Source organism: Geotrypetes seraphini, chromosome 12, assembly GCF_902459505.1.
Source record: "Geotrypetes seraphini chromosome 12, aGeoSer1.1, whole genome shotgun sequence".
NCBI lineage: Eukaryota > Metazoa > Chordata > Amphibia > Gymnophiona > Dermophiidae > Geotrypetes > Geotrypetes seraphini.
The window spans coordinates 111,766,180-111,791,464 of NC_047095.1; the positions used below are offsets into that span (position 1 = coordinate 111,766,180).

A 25,285-nucleotide genomic window follows, 5' to 3' on the forward strand; every position below is an offset into this window, starting at 1 on the left:
AACTGCTCAGAAGACAGTCCATGTACTGCTTTTCCTTCTCTGGACTGCAGATATTATTCAGCACAGCTGCAAGGCTGTCTCTCTTATCTTTGTTCTACCCATCTGGGGTAGCTAGTGAAGTAACTTCCCTGGAAAGCGAGTCAAAGCTGTGACACAAAAGTTGCCTTACATTCTACTAGTTATAGCCTAGGATTTTGTAATTTTCTTTCTGGAAAATATTTATACTTCTGCTGATTTCTATTCTGACAATGATACAATAAAACTTATATTTTTGCAGTTTTCTGCAAAAGCATAGAAATCAATTTCTTAGAAACATAAAAACATGATGGCAGATAAAGGCCAACTGGCCCATCTAGTCTGCCCATCCGCAGTAACCATTATCTCTTTCTCTCTCTGAGAGATCCCACGTGCCTATCCCAGGACCCTTTTGAATTCAGACACAGTCTCTGTCTCCACCACCTCTTCTGGGAGACTGTTCCACACAAAAGGGTCGTGGACAAATGGAATGCGCTCCCGGAGGAAGTGATCCGGCAGAGTACAGTACAGGGATTCAAACAGGGATTGGACAGATTCCTGAGGGAAAAGGGGATCGTGGGGTACTGAGGGAGGTGCTGGGGTGTTTAAGTATAGACAGCTCACCAGGTCGTGCAGGTGCAAGGCTGGAGGGTTAGGACATTGATGGGAAGATAGGACTTTGATGAGAAACCTAGGGGGCAAGGGGGCCCCTTCTGGTGATTAAGGCAGGTCATGACCTGTTGGCCGCCGCGGGGGCGGACTGCTGGGCGGGATGGACCTCTGGTCTGACCCGGCAGAGGTACTGCTTATGTTCTTATGTTCTTTCTGTAAAAAAGTATTTCCTTAGATTACTCTGGAACCTATTACCTCTTAACTTTGTCCTATGCCCTCTCATTGCAGTTTCCTTTCAAATGCCAATAAGCTAGGTGAGTAGGATCACTAGGCAGGGTGAAGGGGAGTTTTTACCTACAGGTGCACTTGTACCTATTGCTGCCCTAAATGACAGAAATCAGACCTGCATGAAATGCCAAGTGTGATAGCTCACACTGAGCTCATATCTGCACAATTTCACATCCAATCAAGTGACATTACATAACCACGTTCCAACTAAGCTCCAGCAGACCAGAAGAGCTACATAGCTTATTCTGAAGAAGAAAGTGATTTTAAATGAAGAGATAAGTGCTAGAAGCCACTGCACAGACTTCAAGCAGGCAGAGCATGGGGCAAGGGATAGAAGTCATAACAAGGAATAGAACCAAGGACCCTTCCCAAAACCCACCAAGCATAAGGTCTTCAAACAAGATCATACAGAGTCAAGTCAAATGATCTTCTATCCGACTCATGGTCAAATCCCTGCGGAGTTCCACAAGGATCCCCTCTATCGCCCATACTTTTCAACCTCTTCATAGCATCCCTAGGCACGGCCCTAGACGCCCTAAACATTACATCCTTCAGCTACGCGGATGATATAACCATCCTCCTCCCCTTCGACATTCAAGACCCCACCTCCAACGGACGCCTGAAAACAACATTGGAAACTGTAGAAAAATGGATGACGAACCACAAGTTAAAACTGAATGCGGAGAAAACCAAATTCCTACTACTAGAGAAGGAACAAAAACCATCCCTAACAGAACTAGATGTAAACACAATCAAATATCCAATACAGAATACTCTCAAAATTCTGGGAACACACCTAGACAGAGGCTGCACAATGCAAACACAAATACACAAAACCATAAAAAAAGCATTCTTCACCACGCGAAACCTAAGAAAAATAAGAAAATTATTTTCCAAAGAACACTTCAAGATCATTGTACAATCCCTCATACTCAGCTCCTTAGATTACTGCAACAGCCTCTACCTACCTTGCCCAAATACTATGATAAAACAACTACAGACCGTTCAGAACACAGCTATCAGACTCATCTACTCGCTCAGCAAATTCGACCACGTCACACCCGCCTATGTAGACTCTCACTGGCTTCCGATAAAAGCAAGAACTAAATTCAAACTCTACTGCTTACTTTTCAAAGTAACCCATGGTATGGCCCCCAATTACCTGAACAACCATCTTTGCTGCTACCGACTACCCAGATCAAGAAGAACTCAGAATCTTTTCACCTTCCCCCCTCATAATGGTAGCCGACGTAAGAAACTTTACGACAGCCTTCTAGCAACTCAGGCAGTGAAAATTGACCCCACCATCACCAAACTGATGATCAAAACAACAGACATCAAAGTGTTTCGGAAAGAAATCAAAACATTTCTTTTCAAAAAACACGTCCTTACTTAATATTCCCCTCCCCAATCACACATGCACTCTCCCCAGCAAATAACACACTAGTCATCCCCTTGAACCTCATTTACCAAAAATATCCAAACTCCTAAATAAGCATCTCCCTTAGGTATCCATTTAACCTTCTCCTAAATAAGCATCTCCCTTAGGTATCCACTCAACTGATTCCTTCAAAGTTAGGTATCTTTCTTCAGTTGCCTATATTGTTTTCCCCACTGAACCTTGTAACTACTTGAACCCTGTCAAGCTATTCTATCGATAAATCCAGATATCTTATACTTGTATTTCTATACCACAACAAGTAATTTACTTAAATCGTTGTAATGTAATTCTCTCGGTAATGTCCTGATCTCTTTTAACTGTAATCCGCTTAGAACCGCAAGGCACAGGCGGAATAGAAATCACAAATGTAATGTAATGTAAAAACAAGTCCTGGCATTTGCAATCATCTGAGGTAGGATAAATGAATGCAAATGGCGATCATCGCTCTCTTAGTGCAACACTTACCCTCCTCTTCTTTTCCCAATTCGGATGTAGTCTCCATTTTGGCTGCTATCATGCTTTCTTCAAACTGGGCATAGCTGTCAAACACTTGAGTGAAATCCCGGACTGTCATCACTGTCTGGATTGCTTCCTCATAAACATCCCGAGCCTGAAAGAGAGAGTAAACCACAGGTGAGAGATAAATATGCATCCCATGAGCACATCTGAAAAACCAGGTGATGTAAGCATGCCTTCGAAAAGCTGGAGGCACCTCGATTCATCACAAATATATCACTTCATGTACATATAGCAGCCACAGTTATGACCCTAATGCCAATGAACTTGGTATGATCAAATGTTTTGGCCTATATAGCCACTGTTTTTGGTGTAAATTGTTACAAAACTTGGTAAGGAATCGTGAATAATTAGTTATGGACCTTGTAAAAATCCAAGAGAATGCTGAAAATGTATTGCTGTGTGGTTTTTTTTTAACTGTTTAATAATTTAATTTGAAAGTTTGATTACTGTATGATACATATACATTTTTTTTATATCTTTATTCATTTTAAAACCAAATATAAGTGCAACATATTATACATACATTTTATACTTTAACAGCACTTAAATTCAATCAAATAATATTTTATGACAAATACATATATCATCCCCCCTTTCTACATATCCAACAATTGCACTAAAATTAAAAGTATCTCCCCACCCTGAACATGTATGATCAAAGGGCAAAATCACCAATCACTCCTTACAGAATTTTGTCAATGGCTCCCAAACATCCATAAATTTCCTATAATGTCCATGTTGTATGGCCATCATACATTCCATTTTAAAAGTATGACAGAGATTCCCACCAAAAAGTATAATTTAACCGATCGCAGTTTTTCCAATCCTCAAAATAGATTGTATTTCAACCCTTGTCATAATAAAGAGGAGTTTATTATTATGGAAAGATATTTGACTTTTGGCCCTTATTAACGTACCAAATAGTACAGTATCGTACGTCAATGCCACAGGATTTTCCAGTACTTCATTCACTTGATCCCAAATGGATCTCCAAAATTTAAGTATACATTAATTTAGCTGAAAACAATTAGTTTTTAAACTTTTACCTCAATGAATTTATCTTGTGTTTGATTATATAAAACATTGAAAGGGCTCCTCTCATCAGATAAGTCTCTCTTATCACTACCCTTCTCCTTTGCTGCACCATAAGCCTGAAATAAACTGCCTGATTGTACGTTAAGCTCAGTCTCTGGCAGTATTCAAATCCAGACTCACAGCCCACTTTCTTTGAAGATGCTTTCAATTCCAAACTCCAACCCGTTTTCTAGCACCATAAGAACATAAGAATAGACTTACTGGGTCAGACCAATGGTCCATCAAGCCCAGAAGCCCGTTCTCACGGTGGCCAATCCAGGTCACTAATATCTGGCCAAAACACAAGGAGTACCATTATTCCATGCTACCGATCCAGGGCAAGCAGTGGCTTCCCCCATGTCTTTCTCAATAACAGACTATGGACTTTTCCTCCAGGAACTTATCCAAACCTTTCTTAAAATGATACGCTATCTTCTCTTACCACAACCTCTGGCAATGCGTTCCAGAGCTTAACTAGTCTCCGAGACAAAAAAAATGTCCTCCTATTGGTTTTAAAAGTATTTCCCTGTAACTTCAAGTGCCCCCTCCTAGTCTTTGTAATTTTTGATGGAGTGAAAAATCGATCCACTTGTACCCGTTCTATTCCACTCAGGATTTTGTAGACTTCGATCATATCTTCCCTCAGCTGTCTCTTTTCCAAGCTGAAAAGCCCTAACCATTTTAGTCTTTCCTCATACGAGAGGAGTTCCAGCCACATTACCATCTTGGTCGCTCTTCTTTGAACCTTTTCTAGTGCCACTATATCTTTCTTGAGCACTGTGTATTGATGCACCTTCTAGTCCAGTTTTTCTGTCTTGACTAGATTGTAAGCTCTTTTGAGCAGGGACAGTCTCTTCTATGTCTAGCAGCACTATAGAAATGATTAGTAATAGTAAATGAGGCTGCACAAGCTTACCATATCCACCATCTGCTAGAGAATAAGAAATGCTATCTGGGGACTGCATAGAATAGTTATAGGTGCACTTAGAAGTTAGGAGTTCTCGGTCTCCATCTGTTCATAGGGCGGCCAACCAACCGTAAATATATATTGCCCAGGAGTATGAATGGAGTACATATGCGTCCCCAATGGGAATGATTTCTACAAACATCAGGAAATACTAATCTCAGAAATACAGCTCTTACCAATATCAGGAGAAACATATACACTCAGTGGTAGGCACAGCTCTTCCATATACCAAGAAAAAAATGACCATATCTCCTGTAAACAATCTCCACTGGCCCAACTAATGTGAAAACAAATATTCTGTTGTTTGAAATCTTCCCTTTCCTTCCCACTGCCATTGCTGGTACTAAAAAAAAAAAAAAATACCTTCTCAAAATGGCCGCTTCGAATGTAGTAGTCTGCCAGGGAGCACCAAAGTTTGCCCAGTTGATCTGTGAAGCGAGTCAAGCCTCCACGAATAATGGCACCCACATTCAGGGATTTCACTTTGTCGGGATTCTGGGAAATCAGGTTACATAATTCATGCCACAGCTGGGGGGAGAAAAAAAAAATATGTATGAGTTATGTACAGATAGCACAGAAGGATCTAATGATATGACAAAGGTGATCTCAGCGGGAATGAAATATTGTGAAGGCAGAGATTGAAGATCATTAAGCTCCTGGAAAAATTTACAGCTATGCAATAAGAGAAACGGGAAAAGTCTGAATAGAGATGGAGATTTATCCATAATTATCTAGTCATTGATAACTACTTGTAATCTTTTGTGTTTTGTATTTTGGCTAGTCTACTTTGGGTCCCGGATTCAGGCCTCAGATGCAGTGAGATGTAATTTAGCAAGATAGCAGTCAAAGATGGTTTGAAAAAGACATAGAATAGGTTTATTACAAAAACAGAGCATAGATTAGTTGCAAAGCAGCTTGTGTATGCGACTATGACCTGCCTGAATGATTTTGGGGGTCAGAACGTGAGAGAGCAGAGCAGAGAGTGTATGTATGAATGAATGGTAGCTATAGAAGTGTGAAAGGTTGAGGAAGGAAGAGAGAAGAAAGGGGGTTGAAGCCTGACTTTTAGGGCTAGATGCACACCGCATTCCTGCATACAGGCCTAATAACATGGTAGGACCTTGTCCTTTAACCCTTTCAGGACCATAAGGATCGTAGGCCAATTTTTGTGGTTTTGACGACATTTTTATGGTAAAAAGGGCTTGCAGATGCCAAAAAATTGATTTTTTTTGTGAAATATCATTATTTTTTTAAAAAAAAAATCACACTTCTGGCTTATGGACAGTGTGGCAAGTGAATCTTCTCGTCAATCTGGCAACGACGCTAATGAATGAATGTCGGAACCAGTTTGTTTACATAAAGGCAGTATCATATGGAATCCGTACATATCAAATTTAGAACTGTAGACTATCCCAATCAAAATTTATAGGATTTTAAAGTTATGGGACAAATATGTCCCTTGGTCCTGAAAGGGTTAAGTCTGACCATGTTGATATTCCCTCAGGATATGGTAATTATCATTACAGCGAGGAACACAAAAGATCTTACTTGGAATGGAGCTCAGATTACTATTGTGCAAGTTTTGCTTCTCATACGACTCAGCTTCATAAACAATTTCTTGCCTTGAGGCAACAACTGAAGTTAATTGGGGCACAATATGGCCTTTTCTATCCTGCTGTTCTTAAAGTTACGCACATGAATAAGACCCAAAATTTTGAGAATCGAGAAGAGCTCATAGAATATCTTAAGGGTTTTCTTAAAAGACCAACCTGATTAGTATTTCATTATCTCACACTGATGCGGAAACTGATCGTAGAAATCTCGTGAGACTTAAAAGCATGGAAATCTTCTGAGGAATTTAGGATAAGAATATTCCACAGGTTGGACTGGTTGCTGTGAGGGCTGCACTTGGGAAGGAGGGCCTGTATCTAAAGGAGCAGAGCAAGGGGTAGGAGATGTTTGCTGCAAAGATGAAGGGCAGAGTGATGTACAAGACCAAGCAATATCTGGTGGATTTGACAAGAGGTCTGGGCACAAGATATCAGGTGAAGGACGCTGTTCAACACAATCAGGACACTGCTGAATTTCTACTGAGATGATAGGAGAGAGGGGGTTGACGCAGTAGTGCAGCACTATCCCTCATAAAAGTGAGAAAAAAATAATGCATTGAATGTTTGTGGCTGTGGAACAACTGCTGGTAGTAAATGAGGCATTGCAACTTTCTTAGGAGGTATTATGTCCTCAGAAATATGCTTTGGGAAAACATAAGAACATAAGAATTGCCGCTGCTGGGTCAGACCAGTGGTCCAAATGAGTTCAGTCTCACCAGTTGAGCATGAACTTGTCCAACTTTGTCTTGAAACCCTGGAGGGTGTTTTCCTCTATAACAGACTCCGGAAGAGCGTTCCAGTTTTCTACCACTCTCTGGGTGAAGAAGAATTTCCTTACGCTTGTACGGAATCTATCCCCTTTCAATTTTAGAGAGTGCCCTCTCGTTCTCCCTACCTTGGAGAGGGTGAACAGTCTATCTGTCAGTCTGTCTGTCTTGAATGTTTCGATCATGTCCCCTCGCAGTCTCCTCTTTTCAAGGGAGAAGAGGCCCAGCTTCTCCAATCTCTCACTGTACGGCAACTCCTCCATCCCCTTAACCTTTTTGTACCAGTGAGTGTTTTAGAAGAACTTAAAGAAGTACCTGATGAGTCCAGCGTTGTAGCAGGAGAGGACTGCGAGGCAGAAGCAGTGCTTGTGGGAGGCCTCCCTGACTTCACCTATCGAGCTTCACCTTCTGAGCTGCAGCAGTTGCGGGCTGTTTCTATGAGCCACGTACTGCCATAGTTGGAACCGGTGAAAGAGGTGTTTTACATGCCTCTCTCACTGGCTGCTTCTTTTTAACGTTGGCCGCAGGTGCTATTTTTGGCTTCTCCAATGGTTGTGGCAATGAAGAGCTTCCTGCCCCCGGTAGTACTGAACCTGGGCCCTGAGAGGGAGGAGCATCAATGACCGCAGCCTCAGAGAGTTCCCATCACCACTGGCGTGAAATGTTGCTGAAGTGGAGCCATCTTCCATAGAGAAAAAAGAGTTTGCAGTCCTAAAGACCACTGGGTTAGAAACGGCAAGGAGTTTGCCATTAGAAAATAATACTGGCAGTTTCTCTCGTTGTCCGTTGCTGGGGTATTTTTTAGTTTGAAGAGACAGACAAAGTTGGTTGAGACTGTGTGATGAGTGTTTTTTGGATTTTTTAAAAAAAGAATAGTTACTAATTAAATAGTCTCTCACTAAAGAGTTAGGTTTTCTGTATACAATGGTACCTCGGTTTACGAGTGCACCAGTTTGCGAGTGTTTTGCAAGACAAGCAAAACATTTGCAAAATCGGTGCCTCAGAAACCGAGCATGGCTCGATTTAAGAGCACCTCCCCCCCCCGCAATCCGGCACCCCCCCGCCACGATCTGACCTCCCCGCCACGATTGGGCACCCCCCCGCCACGATCCGACCCCCCCCCGACACAATTGGGCACCCCCTGCCACTTCTTACCCTCATCTGGGCACTCTTGAAAATCGGCTGATTTTCAAGAGTGCCCAGATGAGGGTAAGAAGCGGCGGGGGGGGGGGGGGTTGCCCAATTGTGTCGGGAGGGATGTCGAATCGTGTCGGGGATGTGCCCAATCATGTCGGGGGGTGGGGGGGGTCGGATCGTGGCGGGGGGGGGGTGCCCAATCGTGTCGGGGGGGGGGGGTGTCGGATCATGGCGGGGGGGTGCCGGTTCGAGGCAGGGGGGGTGCCGGATCGCAGAGGGGGATGCCTGATCGTGGGGGGGGGGGGGCCCTTCGAGGGGAGCAATGCCGGTTCTCGGGGGGGGGGGGGGGGAACGCATCAAAGCGAGTTTCCATTATTTCCTATGGGGAAACTCGCATTGATAAACGAGCATTTTGGATTATGAGCATGCTCCTGGAACGGATTATGCTCGTAATCCAAGGTACCACTGTATATAAATTTTTTTATGAAGAGGCAAGGAGAGGGGTAGAGCTGCGACCTGCTAGGAACACAGTCATAGAAAAAACTGAGTAACCAGGAGGTGGAGCTCAGGAGGCAAGGTGTCTGCACATGCTCAATAGAAAAATTACCCTACTATATCTAGGGGAGAGCACTGACACACATGCTCAGTCGAAGGACTTCACCAACAAGTGTGCCTGCATTTCCCCTGCTTGTCTCCAGAGAAATGCAAAATCCTGAGGGAACAGTACCAGTTTAAGGGTGAAGAATTTTTGTGCACGAAAGAAGAGCAGGACTTAGGTGCGATAGTATGGGATGATCTTAAAAGTGGCCAAACAGGTTGAAAAGGCAACAGTGAAAGCTAGAAGGATGCTTGGGTGCACAAGAAAAAGAATGGCCAGTTGGAAAAAGGAGATATAGGACTCTGGTGAGTCATAGGGAAAGGAATGGCCAGTAGGAAAAAGGAAGCATAAGACTATACTTTTTTAAATTTTTTTACAGAAAGGGTGGTAGATGTGTGAAATAGTCTCCCTTGTAGAGGTGGTGGAGATAAAGACTGTGTCTGAATTCAAGAAAGCTTGGGACAGGCAGGTGGGATCTCTTAGGGAAAGGGGGAAATAGTGGATGCTGCAGATGGGCAGACTGGATGGGCCATTTGGCCTTTATCTGCTATCATGCTTCTATCAGTATAAAACAATGCTAATAGTCACAGGAAACCTCAGTTCAGGCTTTAATTCCCTCCCACCCACTCACCCCTGGCCTGATCTATAGGCCCTTGAACCAATTAGGAGGCTAGAAATTTAATTAGGGCATCTCTAACAGATAGCTCTTAAAGCTTATACTTGCAATCTTAGGGGGTCTTTAGTTTAGAAAATTTTCTATTAAGTTAGGTGGCCAGTAAAATCAGTTCGGTGGCACACTCATTCAAAAGGTCCTGGGAGAACAGTGTATAAGTTTGAATTTCCACCACTAGCCAATAGGATGCAGGAAGAGGCAACAAGAAGAGGCACAACAAACTCAGGTTGCCTGTACCTCCTGCCACACACAGCACTCCTTGAGCTTGGCACAAGTTTGTGCTTTCCCTGGCTGAAGTGCAAGAGATGGCAGACAAGAAGCTCATTCTTCTGGTAGACCGACAAAATCCCTTCAGTGCTGCAGGCTCTTCCTTGGTTCCTTGATTTATCCCCTATCATTAGATCTGCAATATCTTCAGCCCTCTACAACCCTCCCTCCTGCCTCTAAGCGCTCACCTGGTAGTTGGACTTGCCCTCCTTGGACACAAAATCTTCGTCATTGACGATGGTAGCAAGACGTAAAGCTGCTTCATCCAGTCGATCAATGGACCGGAGGTAATCAATATACTCTTCGGCACTCTCAGGGCTTAGCTGGATAGGAGAAAGCAGAGATATTAACTGAAAAGGATTAGGTCCCAATTCCTGCCCCATACTTTCTCTCTGTCATTTGTAAGACAGATGCATCTGGGGACATATCTTAGAGGCAAGAAATTATCTCCCAAAAACATGTCCGCTTTATTGTCAGCTTTACATCCCTTTTATATCATTTTACATGAGTCAATGTCGTCAGCATGTGACGTAAACACAAACCATATATGGACACAGGTCACATGAAACTTTAAAGAAATTTTACTATCTAAAGACTGAAGTCTAAAGGGTGCCTTGGTCAGCAGAGCCTGTTTCTTATCTAAAGCTGCTTGCAAATACAGCTATGAAAACAATTGAATTAACAAGCATCTTCTCAAACATAAAATGGCCTTGCAGTATTTCAGAGAAGGAAAAACAAACAGGGTCTGGTTTTCTTACAGCTTCAAACTCAGTTGAAAGAAAAACTGCAAGACGTGTCCCTTCATTAACAATAATATTCTGCCTTCCCCTACCTCTTTCCTAACCATCCACTCACCCCAACTACATTAGCTAAGGAATATGCAAAGTTCTATGATCTAAATATCACAGATGGTGATCAAAAGAGCAGATCAGCCAAAGCAAAGTTCAAATATCTTTATTGTTGCAGAAACACACAACACATAAATAGACTTGACACAAGGCATGTTTCGTCCATACAAAGTCTGCATCAGGGGCTCAGTAAAACTATAGAATACAGTAATAAAACACACTGGTCAACAAGCATTTTGCTACTGGAGTTCTGTCACCTGTGCCTTAACAAGGACCACATGATGACTCTAAATCTGAAAACAGATTTGGGGGACATTGACAAATTATTGTAATGAATAGACATCATTTTCCACTGAAAGTACATTTATACGTAGGGGGAGGGGGGTAGAAAGTTCCTTTATTGGTCTTATTAATAGATAAGAATACAATATTTATATGATATTTTGAATTAAATTACTTGTGGGAAGAGTGGGTGGGGAGGGAATAAATTTATGTATGTAAAATCATAATTGAATGAATTTCAAGTAATATGTAAAAGTTTCAAATGATGTAATATTGTGTACTTGATGTAAGATGAAAAATGAATAAAGAATTTGGAAAAAAATAATAATAATAAATCTGAAAACAGTTTTCGTCTATCACATCCTGTTTTTAAGTTAAGCGCCAGTTTGTGGTTTTCTCATTTTTGTCAATAATACTACCGTGACGCTTCGGTATTTTACTGTTTCTGTAACACAATATTGCATTTTAGGACAGCTCATCGATCACATATGACAGTAATTTGAAAGTTTATACTAAAAAGTGATTGTGCTGCTATTTCTACCAGTGAATTTTTATATTTTGTTTGTTTTTGTCTAAGATATTGTAATTATTATGAACAGACGAGGTTGTGTTAACCATCCTGATAACTTCTGTTATGTCTGTGGACAATTTACTGCGCAAGGTGGTGTATGATTGTCTTTCATGGTGTTCTTTTGTGCACTTGTTGTAAGTTTGAAAATGAATAAAGATTAAAAAAAAAAAAGAAAGAATCTGTCCAACGGACTTCAAAGTGCATGCAAGCATTATTTTGGCTGTAAAGTTGGCGACCAAGATAAAGCACGGGCACCTCATGTGTGCTGCACTGTCTGCTATTTCAGATTAACCCAGCAGCATGGAAAGCATTCGTGCTGGTTGTTCAGAACTTTCTTGGTAATCACAGATCAGAGAATTATGCTGAGCTTGTGGAGAACATGCTGACAGCATATTAGCTCATGGGGGCCAGAATGTCACTTAAAATGTACTTCTTACTTTTTCACCTCAACTTCTTCCCACCCAATCTTGGTGATGTCAGCGATAAGCATGGGGAAAGATTTCATCAGGATATCGTGGAGAAGGAAAGCAGGTATCAGGGAAAGTTTAATCCCAGTATGATGGGAGACTATTGTTGGTTCTTGCAGAGAGAGACAAATGTACAGTACAAGCGTAAAAGCAAGTGTCTCACATTTCTGAACATGCTGACATCATTTTGTATGAGCTAAGAGAGGCATAAATATATGCTTTTTTCCTTATAGGGTTTGTTTTCAGAGTAAACTCCTTAACACAAGTTTTATACTCACAATATTGTGCCGATATGGCAAACTTGTTTAAAAAAATCAGTAACCTGATGTGCTAGCTCAATTTCAATTACAGATCTGAAATCAGTCATTAAATTAACTAAGAACACTTCTTAAGTTCTCAATAGCAAAGAAAAACTTGTTTTTTGTTGACCAGTAATAATCAGTAAAATCATAATATAAAACCAATGTAAACATATAGAGAGTTAACAAGGGACTAGAAAAAAAAAGCATATATACCTACACCGTTGTAGAAGTAAAGCTAATGGAACACACATAGCAAATATAAAACCAACTAGTGTTTAAGCTCATTACATTAACGGGTGCTAGTAAAGCCTCCTTCCCTCACATGCCCCCTATTTTCAGCCCCAGCTCCAAACCCATTTTTACCCACCCCCCACAGCCCCCTTCTCCCATCTTTTCCCTTTCAGCCTCAGCCCCCTTTTCTCACCAGCAGTATTTCCCTCCCCACTCCACTTCCCTGTGCAGTAGCAGCAGAAGCATACCCTCCCCCTCCATTTTCTTGTGCAGCAGCAGTATTTCCCTCCCCCAACCCACTTCCCTGTGCAGCAGCACCTCTTCCGTGCTCCCCCTGTCCAGCAGCTCCCCATCCCTGCTCCCCCTGTCCCTCTTCCCTGCTTCCCCGGTCCAGCAGCACCTCTTCCCTGCTCCCCCTCACTGCCTTCCATACTTTGTCTCTTCCACACCCTCCGAAGCCAACCTGCCTGCCAGCCATCCCCCTGTGCAGAACCCGCCTCTATCGCCGCCGTGCAGCCGACCCCACTGACCCTCCCACTGCGAGACGACCATCAAACCTACTTGCTCCAGCAGCGACCGCATCATACAAAAGACACTGCTTCACGGCCTTCCCATGCTCTGATTTCCTCTGCCGGCGCCTCTGATGATGTTATCAGAGATGCGGCAGAGGAAATCAGAGCATGGAAAGGCTGCGAAGCAGCGTTTTTAGTGTGATGCAGCAGCTGCTGGATCTGGGAGGTTTGTGCGTCTCGCGGTGCGAGGGTCAATGGGGGTTCGTGTGTACCGGGAAAGGGTGCGGGGGGAGGGGGTGATGACAGCGGTGAATTTTCAGAGTCGGCACGTGTTCTCGGGCTGCTTTCGGGGCTCCATGTCCGTGCTGCCTGTCTTGGAGGGTTGTGTCGGAGCGGGGCTCCTGTGCCCAATTCCCTTGTGGTCAGCGCTGTGTCGGGCTTCTGCTGAGCACTGGCCTGTTGCCTCAGCGTCCTGCGCGTGAGGAGTGACAGGGCAGCAGGCAGGGAGAGAGCTTGCTTGCGCTTCCTCCAGCAGTTGGTGAGTGAGGGCGGGAGGAGGGGAGTGGCCAGAGTGTTCCCTGCCACTGGGTTCTAAAATAGAATCCGGCCACGGATCAGAAAACACAGCCGCAGGGATCACGAAACCCTAAGTGTGCATGCGCACTTAGGGTTTTATTATATAGGATGTGGTATATATAGTACGTTCTACAATTAATAAATATAGAGGCAGCAGCATCCATAAAATTATAAATACAAGTCCAAAACAGTACACAAGCCTACCAAGCTCAAGAAACATTGCAGCTACTAACATGACATATGCTGAATTATATCCTGCCGACACGCTGACCATCTGACAACCCAGTCTTAAATTCAATGGTCTACAAAGTCTGGGCAGCAATTCTGGAAAAGGTGTACAAGACAAAGATGAGAAATGTGGAATGAACTCCACCATCACATTGTGATTGCATGGGAAGAACTTGATCTATGTTATGTTAATCAGGTTTTCTATTCCACCTTTACCTATTCAGTTCAAGGTCAGATTACATTACAAGAGGTTGGATCAGTTATCTAGAAGTTACAATGGACAGATTGACACTAACATTCAATAGATGGACTTTTACAATTACCATTTCAGTTACTTCACGGCTGGCTCCCTGTCTTGGTACAGAAATGCTTTTAAAAGTTTTCTGAACCTGAGATAGTGGTCACAAGATCGTGGTGTTAAGTGGTAGTTGGTGTGATCGACACTGCGATAAGACAGTGGCATACAAACCTTAAGAACAGCCTTATTGGGTCAAACCAATGGTCCATCAAGCCCAGTAGCCCATTCTCATGGTGGCCAATCCAGGTCACTAGTACCTGGCCAACCCCAAGGTGTAGCAATATTCCATGCTACCAATACAGGGCAAGCAGTGGCTTCCCCATGTCTTTCTCAATAACAGACTATGGACTTTTCCTCCAGGAACTTGTCCAAACTTTCTTAAAACCGGCTACGCTATCTGCTCTTACTACATCCTCTGGCAACGTGTTCCAGAGCTTAACTACTCTAATCTAATCTTCTATTTCTGCGTCGCTCATACCTAGGTAGGCTCAAGGCGACTTAAAGAGTGGGGTGAGGAAGAAGAAGGGGGAAGAGGGGTGGGAGAAGAGAAGAAAAAAATTTCCTCCAATTGGTTTTATTTTTTTTTCCAATTATTTTTTTATTTTCTAATTTTTCATAAAGTGTACATAATAATTAATTACAATTTATAAATACATATTATCACTTTTATATCTAATACATTATATATCTGAATTTGATTTTCCCCCCTCACCCTCCCCCCTCCCTTTCATTACTTTAATATAATATTTTAATTTTCAAATTTTTATAAAAAGTATACAACATATTAGAATACAATTGATAAATATTCAATAACTTTTTTATATCTAATACAATATAATCTAAATAATTTTTATCCCATTTCCCTCCCCCCACCCTTTTATTACCTTTTTTTCATACGTTACATTTTGTATAATATATTATAACATACTATGTATAAATTAATTTTTCTTACCCCCCCTTTATGTGTGTCATAAAAAAAAAAATCCTTAAAAGAAGAAAAGAAGAAAACATCATATTATTTATTCATTACAGTATTTTGTCAATGGCCCCCATATTTTTATAAATTTAATATATGTCCCCTTTTGTACTGCTATTGTTCTTTCCATTTTAAAAATATGACATATTGTATTCCACCAAAATGTGTAATTTAGGTTGTTGTAATTTTTCCAATTGTTAGTTATATGTTGAATGGCAACCCCTGTCATAATTAATAAAAGCTTATTATTTTCTGGTGAAATTTGACTTTTTTTTCTCATCATTGTTCCAAATAAAATTGTATCATATGATATTGCAATATGATTTTCCATTAATTTATTAATTTGTGGCCAAATTGAATTCCAAAAAATTTTTATATAAGGACAATGATATAATAAATGATCTAATGTCCCTGGTTCTAGATTACAATGCCAGCATCTATTAGACTTAGAACTGTCTAATTTTTGCAAACGGGTAGGGGTCCAAAAAGCTCTATGTAATAAAAAGAACCATGTTTGTCTCATAGATGCTGACACTGTACATCCCATTCTCCAAGACCAAATTAGTGGCCATTGAGATGCATTAATTTGATGTCCAATCTCAATGCTCCAAATGTCTCTTAGACCATTTTTTGGTTTTTTATTTAAATATCCAGATATTAATTTATACCACAATGCGGCTTGATGTCCTAGGAAGTCTGCTTTAAAGCATAAGAATTTTAAACTATATTGATTGTTTAATGATTTCCATTCAGGGAACCCAACCTGAATGGCCTGCTTCAATTGCAACCATTTAAAACTTTGTGTTTTATTGAGACCAAATCTATGTTGCAATTGTGAAAAATCCAGCAGTTTACCTTCTGATATAATATCATCTAGAGTTCTAATGCCTGCATTAATCCAGTTCTTCCAAAGGATTTGAGCTCCGCCAATTTTGATCTTGGAGTTTATCCATATGGATTGATTAGTTGATTTGTATATTGGGATGGGTGTTAATTTATCAATAAATCTCAATGTTTTCCAAGTATCCATTATTATTTTATTTTCTTTGTATCTTTTAGGTATATTAATACTTGGTAGATGAACTAAATTTAGGGGAAACATAAGGCGCCATTCCAAATATAACCAATCTGGTGCATTATCTATAAGTTCTGGGAGGATCCAATACATACCCTGACGTAGAATATAGGCTTGATGGTACCTATAAAAATTTGGAAAATTTACCCCTCCCTCCTTAATTGATTTTTGTAAGGTTACTAAAGCTATTCTAGGTGTTTTACCAAGCCAAAGAAATTTTGTTAAAATTCTATTAAGCTTTTTATAAAAGGACCCCTGAAAATAAATAGGTATCATACTCATTTGGTAGCAAACTACAGGCAACATCATCATTTTAATAGTTTGAACTCTTCCCCACCAAGAAATATGTAATGGGTTCCATTGCTCACATAACTCCGTAACTTTTTTTAATACATATTTTTCATTTTCTTTTACAGTATCTTCAATTGTTTTTTTAACTTGAATGCCTAGATATTTAAATCCTTCTTCTTTCCATATGAATGGAAAAGTATCAAATAATCCTTTTACACAGTGAACATTCAAAGGTATAATTTCAGATTTATTCCAATTAATTTTATAACCTGAAAATTTGCCAAACTTATCAATTATTTCCAATAAAGAAGATAAGGTAGACTCTGGATTTCTCAAATAAAGCAAAATATCATCAGCATAAGCCGAAATTTTATATTCCATATCTGAATATGGAATACCTTGTATCTCCCTCGTTTGCTGTATTGCTAACAATAAGGGTTCTAATACAACATCAAATAACAAAGGAGATAAAGGACAGCCTTGTCTAACTCCCCTCTGCAATTGAAAACCATCAGATATCATATTATTAATATTTAATCTTGCAATCGGGAAGCTATACAATGTTTTTACCATTTGTATAAATCCAGAACCTATACCAAACCATTCTAAAGCCTGATACATAAAATTCCATTCTACCCTATCAAATGCTTTCTCAGCATCTAATGAAACTGTAAAAGCCGGTTCATCCATTTTTTTTGACAAGTTTAGCATGTGAAATAATAGTCTAGAGTTATTGGAGGAATGTCTTTTAGCAACGAAACCCGTTTGATGCATATCTATAATATGTGGGAGAGCTTTGGCTAATCTCAAAGCCAAAATTTTTGCCAAAAGTTTATTATCAACATTTATCAAAGATATAGGCCTGTAGTTTGAAACCAAAGTAGGATCTTTATTTGGCTTAGGCAAAACAATTATTATTGATTCAGCCATAGTACCTTTTATATTACCTTTTATAAGTTGTGTCTGATATAATTTTAATAAATGTGGGGAGAGGATATTTTGAAATGTTTTATAAAATTCTACTGTGTAACCATCACCACCTGGAGCGGATCCAACTCTAAGAGATCTCAATGCTGATTCTAATTCTTTTAATGATATAGGTTCTTCTAAACTTCGTTTTATATGATCAGGAATTTTAGGTCCATTAATTAAATCTAAAAATTTTTTTCCATCTTTTTGTTTCTCCAAATAAGGTTCAGAAGAATATAGATCTTTATAAAAATTTAAAAATTGTTTTAATATTCTATTTGTTTGATTTGTTATTATTCCATTATCATCTTTTATTCCATTAATATTAGTTCTCCTTTTTTTAGCCTTAAGATAATTTGCCAATAATTTTCCCGCCTTATTAGAATTTCCATAATACACTGTTTGCTTGGAAAACAAATCTTTTCTTATCATTTTTGAAGTTAATTCATTATATTTACCTTTTACTTTCAAAAGAGCTTGCAAAACTTCATATTCCCATTTACTTATCAATTTAGCTTCTAATATTTTTATTTCTTTTTCTAATTCTTTATATTGTTTTTTAATTTGTTTCCTAATAAATGCTGAATATGATATAATATTACCCCTCATAGTTGCTTTAAATGCATCCCATACATTCTCTATAGATGTATCTTCCACTAAATTTGTTTGAAAAAATTCATTAATTTGTGTTTTAAAATTTTCCAAAAATTTGTCATCCACTAGCAATGCATTATCAAATCTCCAAAGAGGTCTATTATTTTCTAATTGATCTGATTGTAATTCTATCCATATTCCCGCATGATCCGTAATGATAATAGGATCAATGGAGGCCTTAATCACCTGTTGCACTTTATTTGTTGAAACAAAAATATAATCGATTCTTGAAAATGATTTATGAACCTGTGAACAAAATGAATATTCCTGATCATTAAAATGAAGAATACGCCATATATCCTTCAAATCGCATGATCGAACTAAATTATCTAGACCTAAAGATTTAATATTTTTACCTGGTTTTTTATCCAATAATGGATCCATTACAGCATTAAAATCTCCAGCCACCACTAAATTAGAGGCAGCCAGTGGTAATAACATATTTTGTAGCTTTTTGAAAAATTCTGATTGATTCGAATTAGGGGCATATATGTTAAATAACGTCAGGGTATCATTTCCCATACCTATATCGATATGTATCCATCTTCCATGTGGATCTGAACTTTTTACCTTTATATTGGCCGTACATTTTTTATTTATAAGAATTGCAACCCCTGCTTTTTTACCCACTGCTGGAGCAAAAAAACATTCCTTTATCCATCCACCTGATAATTTCTGTGATTCCTTCATATTAAGATGGGTCTCTTGCAGACAGTAAATATCTGCATTTTGCTTTTTTAAAAATGTTAATATTTTTTTCCTTTTAATTACATGATTCAGGCCATTGACATTAATAGAATATATTTTAAAAGACATTATACATTTTAATACTTTTCATTATCTTATTCTTCCTCTCCTCTTTCATATTTAATATCCAAAAAATTTTCTTCACGACACACATATTTAACCCTAATGTATCTCCCTTAATTATTCTAGTAAATATTTTCCTTGTCCCTCCCTTTCCCACCCAATACATTGGCTGCTTAAGGATACACATTGGAACTGTAATCCAAACATTCTCCCCATTCCAGGCAATCAATCTTCAATATTTAAACAAATTTCCCTTCTATCTATCTATATTGATCTTTTATATCTTTAATCATTTTCCATAACATTTCATTAATGTATCATTATCCATTTAACAATATGTTAATTTGTATTTCCTTAGTATTATGATTTCAACATATAATTATTTTAAACATATATGTAGTGTATTATTTAATAATTTTCCTATATTTTGTTCTTTTTTTTTTTTTCTTATAATTATTATTGTCTTTTCTTTGTATTGTTTTCCTCCTTTTCTTCAGATATTTCGATATGTCATATTTTCTAATTTTTCATAGAGTCTTCAAAACCATCTTAATATTCTATGTTAAAATATCATAGGTTCTGGTTTAGAGAGAAAATCTTTTAGTTTTTCAGGGTCCTCAAAATATAAGGATTTGTCTCCAGATGATACTCTCATTTTCGCCGGGTAGTATAGACCATATTTAAATCCTTTTTCTTTTAGTAGAGGTCTCATGTCTAGTAGTCTTTTTCTTTTGTTAGCTGTGTTTTTGGCAAAGTCTGGTAAAAACCATAATCTTGATCCTTTATAATTTAGGTTTTTGTCTTTTTTTGCAGCATTTAGTATCTCTAGTGCTTGTTGGTATCTCAGCATTTTGAAAATTATTGGTCTTGGTCTGTTTTTGTTTTCTAAATTTTTAATTGGGATTCTATGCGCCCTTTCAATTTCAATTGGTTGTTTCAAGTCTAATTGTAGTATTTTTGGAATTAAATTTTCAAGGAAAAGGATAGTATTTTTTCCCTCTAAATTTTCTTGTATTCCAAAAAGTTTGATGTTTTTCCTTCTTCCTCTATTCTCGTAGTCCTCCAGTTGATCTTTTAATTTATTTAATTCCAGGCTGTCGTTTTTACATCTTTTTGATTCACATTCTATAGTTTCCATTTTTGATTCTAGTTCAGTTGTTCTTTTGTTGTTAACTTCCATTTGTCTATGAATATTTAAAATTTCTTCTTTCATTTCCGACATATTAGTTATAGTTTCCTTGAGCATTTGTTTGATTTGTTTTAGTTCTTCCATAACTTCAGCTTTGCTTAATATGTCTGATTCTTCGATAGGAAGTGGTATCTTGCTTGGTGTTATTTGGTCTTGTTTCTGTCTTTTTGCAGATGTACCAGCCTCATTTTTGTTTTGTCTGGTGCTTGTCATGTTGTTGTTTTCTTTTTCTTGGTTATTCTTATTTCTTATATTTAGTCTCTTAGATTTAGATTTGATATTCTTAGGTTTTTAATCTCTTTTCTTCCAAGATTTAGTTTTATCTTTTGAAGTAGAAATTTTCTTTTTAAGCCCTTTTCTTTTTCACAGTTATCTGTCACAATCTTGAGTATTCCTTTTTTAGTTTATTTATCTCTTTAATATTAGCTAGATGTTTATTTTTAATTTTTTTCTTTTTCCTTCTTTTTTCCTTTACTTATGTCAGTTTGAAAATTCTTTCCTTTTTTTTCTTTTATTTTTCTCACTTTACTGTTTCAATGAAGGAGGGGAACATTCAGTCCAACAACATTTCCTTCCCTTAGATCTCTCCTGACTTTCACTCTCTCTCTTAATGAGACACCGTTTCAGCACTGACAAGAATTCTTGGTATTTATTTTTTTTTTTCTTTCTTTGTAATTTCAGGAGACTAATATAATCTCTTTTGTTCAGAATTCACAATAATCTGTCTTGTTTCAGTTTTTGCACAGTTATAATTTTTACAGTACTAGTTTTAGTACCGCTTTGAAACTTTCCTCTTTTTAGTCAGTTTTTTTTTTCAGCTGACTTCACTGCCTCTCTGTATCAATCAGGGAAAAGTTGTTAAAAATTATTTTATCCTCAGCCTTTTTTCAGTGTCAGCAGTTTCTTATCTGTTATCTACCTCAATATCTATCAATCGTTGAAGAAAATTAAACAAATAGATAGGTTTCAGGCAGAAGTTCATTTAGTCACTCTGTGTTCTGTTTCTTCGTTAAACTGAAAATGGCCGCCTCAAACGGCCACACTTAAGAATTCTATTGACAACATCCACACATTAAGAGTCAATCTTTCTTATACTTTTTTTTTTTATCTGTAGTTAGTATTTTTTTTCCTTTTAAACAAGTCTTCTAATAATACAGCTTTAACAGTATTAATTTTAAAACTGCATTGAAACTTTTTTTTTTCCCTTCCGTTTGCCAATTCAATTATCAGCCTTTCCTTACAGTCATTTCACATCAGCTTAAAGACAATTCGGTAATTTATCTTTAGTTAGCCACTATTCTTTTCAATGTCAGCATTTCTTTCTCTATTTCCTCACCATTCCAGTTCTTCGATGTCTTGCCGTTTCAGCGGTGAAATAAAATCTGTATTTTTGAGTCTTTTCACAGTTTTGAAAGAGGGATAGATTCAAACTGCCAGCTCTCTCCTCCCTCTCCAATTCCTTTCACTGTCGGTCATTCACAATATTATTTAGACTTTTTCCCTCTATTATTTATTTATCTCCGATGGTGCGCCGATCCGTCACTTATCTTCGATATCTCGCCGTTTTAATGCTTAGAAAAAAAAAAACCGGCAATCCTCTCTTCCAGCTCTCCTCTCACAAGCCCAATCGCAGCTGCGATAGAGGAGAGCAAAATTCACTGAAATAATCTTTTATTTCATTTAACTTTGAGTTATTTTTATCTTTTTTTTAACGACTCACTTTTCAAAAGCCGGTATTCCTCTCTTTCGGTTTTTCACTCGCAGGCTGCACTGTCTCAGCGCTGCATTTCAAGTCTCACAATATCGTTGGAGATAAAAAACGGTACTTTGCCTTCTCAGCTCCCAATTACCTCAGGCTTCGTTTTTAACTTCAGTAAAAGAGGTCATCTCATTTATCCTATGTTCCTCTTCTTTAGCAATTATTTCTTTAATGAAATTATCCAGAAGGAAAAATATTTTTTTATATTCTGTGCCTAGATGGTGAGGAGCTTTGCGACTACACTTCCATTCGTGTTCGCGCTAAGCCACGCCCCCCTCCAATTGGTTTTAAAAATATTTCCCTGTAACTTCATTGAGAGTCCCCTAGTCTTTGTAATTTTTGACAGAGTGAAAAATCGATCCACTTGTACCCGTTCTACTCCACTCAGGATTTTGTAGACTTCAATCATCTCTCCCCTCAGCCGTCTCTTTTCCAAGCTGAAGAGCCCTAATCTTCATGCTTGTCTGTCTGCTCAGGGAGAACATTTTGAATAAAAGCTGTGGCCGAAATTAAACTTCCTTCACAGGAGTAGCTCCATGTTTGTTACCAATTGAAAAAGGTCAGAGAAAGGGCGGGACCGCCGGAAGAGGAAGCAGCGCAGACGCAGGGCTCAGAGAAGGGGCGGGACCGCCGGTAGAGGAAGCAGCAGGACAACGGTAGGCAGCTTCTTCATGATGGGGGGGGGGAGGCTGTGGGGGTGCGAGCGGTCCATCGGGGTGGGGGTGCAAGTGCGAGCGGTCCTTCGGGGCAGGGGTGCGAGCGGTCCTGCGGGGGGATGAATCGGATGTCGGGGGGGGGGGGGGAACTATGTAAAAAAAAATGTGTACAACGCGCTCATGAATATAACGCGCTTGGTTATACTCGGTTTGTAAAATCGTGTATAATGCGCGCGTTATATGCGTGAAAATACGGTACAGCAAAATAGTAAACAATAATCATAATAGAAGCTCACTGAGGTTACATGGTGTACAAGTAGAATGAAGTTAACTAGCCCAGGTGGTAGAAACACAATCAAATACACAGACAGGATGCAACTTAAAAATAAGCAAATGCACAGACTGTAATTGAAAAAGACAAAATGAGAGTACAGTACGTACTCAGAGAGTGTAATTACAAAGTAAGCAAATACATAAATGACTGTAATTAAAAAATAAGCTCAAGGAAACAAACTGAGATTATATATCGTTGTTTATGTATTTGTTTACTTTGTAATTACGCTCTCCGAGTACGTACTGTACTCTCATTTTGTCTCTTTAAGCCTATCTTTAAATTATAGCCTGTCTATGTATTTGATTTATGTTTCTACCACTGGACTAGTTATTTCATTCTACCTATACACTATGGGCTCCTTTTACAAAGATGCGCTAGCGTTTTTAGCGCACGCACATGATTTAGTCAAATTTCAGCAAACAAACTTTTGTTTATAATGACGGGAATGCAGCTTATTTTAAAGAATTGGAAAAATTGGGATAGATTAAATTATTCATTCTGGTGGGAATCCCTTTGTTATGTCTTTAAAATGGAAAAGTTTATGGCAATTCAGAAGGGATATTATAAAAAATTTATGGAAGTTTGGGAACCATTAACTAAATATTGTAAAGAAGGATTTATTTGTATAAACTGAGGGAAATATGCACATCCGGGGAGAGGGGAGGGAGATATGGCATTTGTTAAGAAATATAGAAGGGTTCTAAATTATTATATGATATATATTATATTTGAATATAATTTTTGGGAGGGTGGGGTGGGATATAATCTTTTTCTTTCCCCAAATCTTTATTCATTTTATTATATACATCAAGTGTACAGTAAATATAACTCATCATATTACAACATCACTTGAACTTCCATAACCATATATTTCCAATAAATTTACCCCCCTCCCCTTTCCATCCATACATTCATATTATATTTCTTATAAGTATTAATCATTTAAAATATACAGATATTTATTTAGAATATCCCCCCCCATTTCTACACATTATCACATAAGGAAAAAGAATAATAAATTAACCTTAATCATTATAATATTCTATTAATGGCCTCCACACATCCTGATGTCTTTTAAAATAACCCTTTTGTACTGCAAGTAGTCTTTCCATTTTGTATAGATGACATACTGAGTTCCACCAGAAACTGTGATGTTGTATATTAAATGATGATTTTATTGTACACTTGTTGAAAGATTTAAAACGAATAAAGATTTATTTAAAAAAAAAAAAAAAAAAAAAAAAAAGAAATATAGAAGGGTTGATTACAAGTATTTTTATGAGGTGTTTGTAAATTGGAAAGTGGGTGGGAGAAAATAAGTCCTGTTTTTATTCTATTAAGTATATTGTGCTGTAATGATAATTTATGTAAATGCATTTTCTTTTGTGCACAATTGATGTTTTAAAAACGAATAAAGAATTAAAAAAAAAAAAAACCCCCAAAAGATTAGTGTGTGCTAGCCGAAAAATTACCACCTGCTTAAAAGGAGGCGGTAGTGGCTAGTGTGCGCAGCTTTTTAGCGCGCGCAAAAACCGCTCACACACCTTTGTAAAAGGAGCCCTATGTAGCTGCTCTAAGCTTCTATTATTATTTACTAATTTTGTAGCTCTTTTATCGATATCTATAGACTTTTATTTACTACTTTATGCATGCTGCTGCCTCTGTATTGATCGGTTATAGAAAATTATATTTGCTACTAGTCTTTAAGCCCGTTACATTAACGGGTGCTAGAAAGCAGCCCCCTTTCCCTCTCCCCCTCCAGTTCCTCCCTGACTGTCTCTCCGTGTCCCCCCCTTCTGACTTCCCCCCTAAGCAAAATGATCTGCCTCCCAGCACACCCCTCCCCCAAAGCAGACCCCTTTCCCTCTGGCCCTCCAGTTCCTCCCTGACTGTGTCTCCATGGCCCCCCCTTCTGTCTCCCCCCCCAAGCAAAGCTGTCTGCCTCCAAGCACACCCCTCCCCCAAAGCAGGCCCCTTTCCCTCTCCCGCTCCAGTTCCTCCCTGTCTCTCTGTGGTCCCCCTTCTGTCTCCCCCCCAAGCAAAGCTGTCTGCCTCCAAGCACACCCTTACCCCAAAGCAGGCCCCTTTCCCTCTCCCGCTCCAGTTCCTCCCTGTCTCTCTGTGGTCCCCCTTCTGTCTCCCCCCCAAGCAAAGCTGTCTGCCTCCAAGCACACCCTTACCCCAAAGCAGGCCCCTTTCCCTCTTCCTTCTTCCCAGTTCCTCCCTGTCTCTTCGTGGCTCACGCGATTTTATCTTCTCGCGGTCTGGCCAGCTCCCCTAGTCCCTTGC

At 38.9% G+C, this 25,285-nt stretch overlaps 1 protein-coding gene across 2 annotated transcripts in view; it reads right to left on the reverse strand.

Moving 5' to 3' along the window:
* The window catches only part of XAB2 (XPA binding protein 2), a 106,014-nt gene that overhangs the window by 63,682 nt on the left and 17,047 nt on the right, over positions 1–25,285 (reverse strand). For both annotated transcript variants that reach the window (XM_033916022.1, XM_033916024.1), the window contains exons 5-7: positions 10,157–10,291; positions 5,280–5,444; positions 2,822–2,966 (exon numbers count right to left, since the gene is read on the reverse strand). In XM_033916022.1, coding sequence (XP_033771913.1) covers positions 2,822–2,966; positions 5,280–5,444; positions 10,157–10,291 — 445 coding nt within the window. The remainder of the gene's footprint in view (positions 1–2,821; positions 2,967–5,279; positions 5,445–10,156; positions 10,292–25,285) is intronic.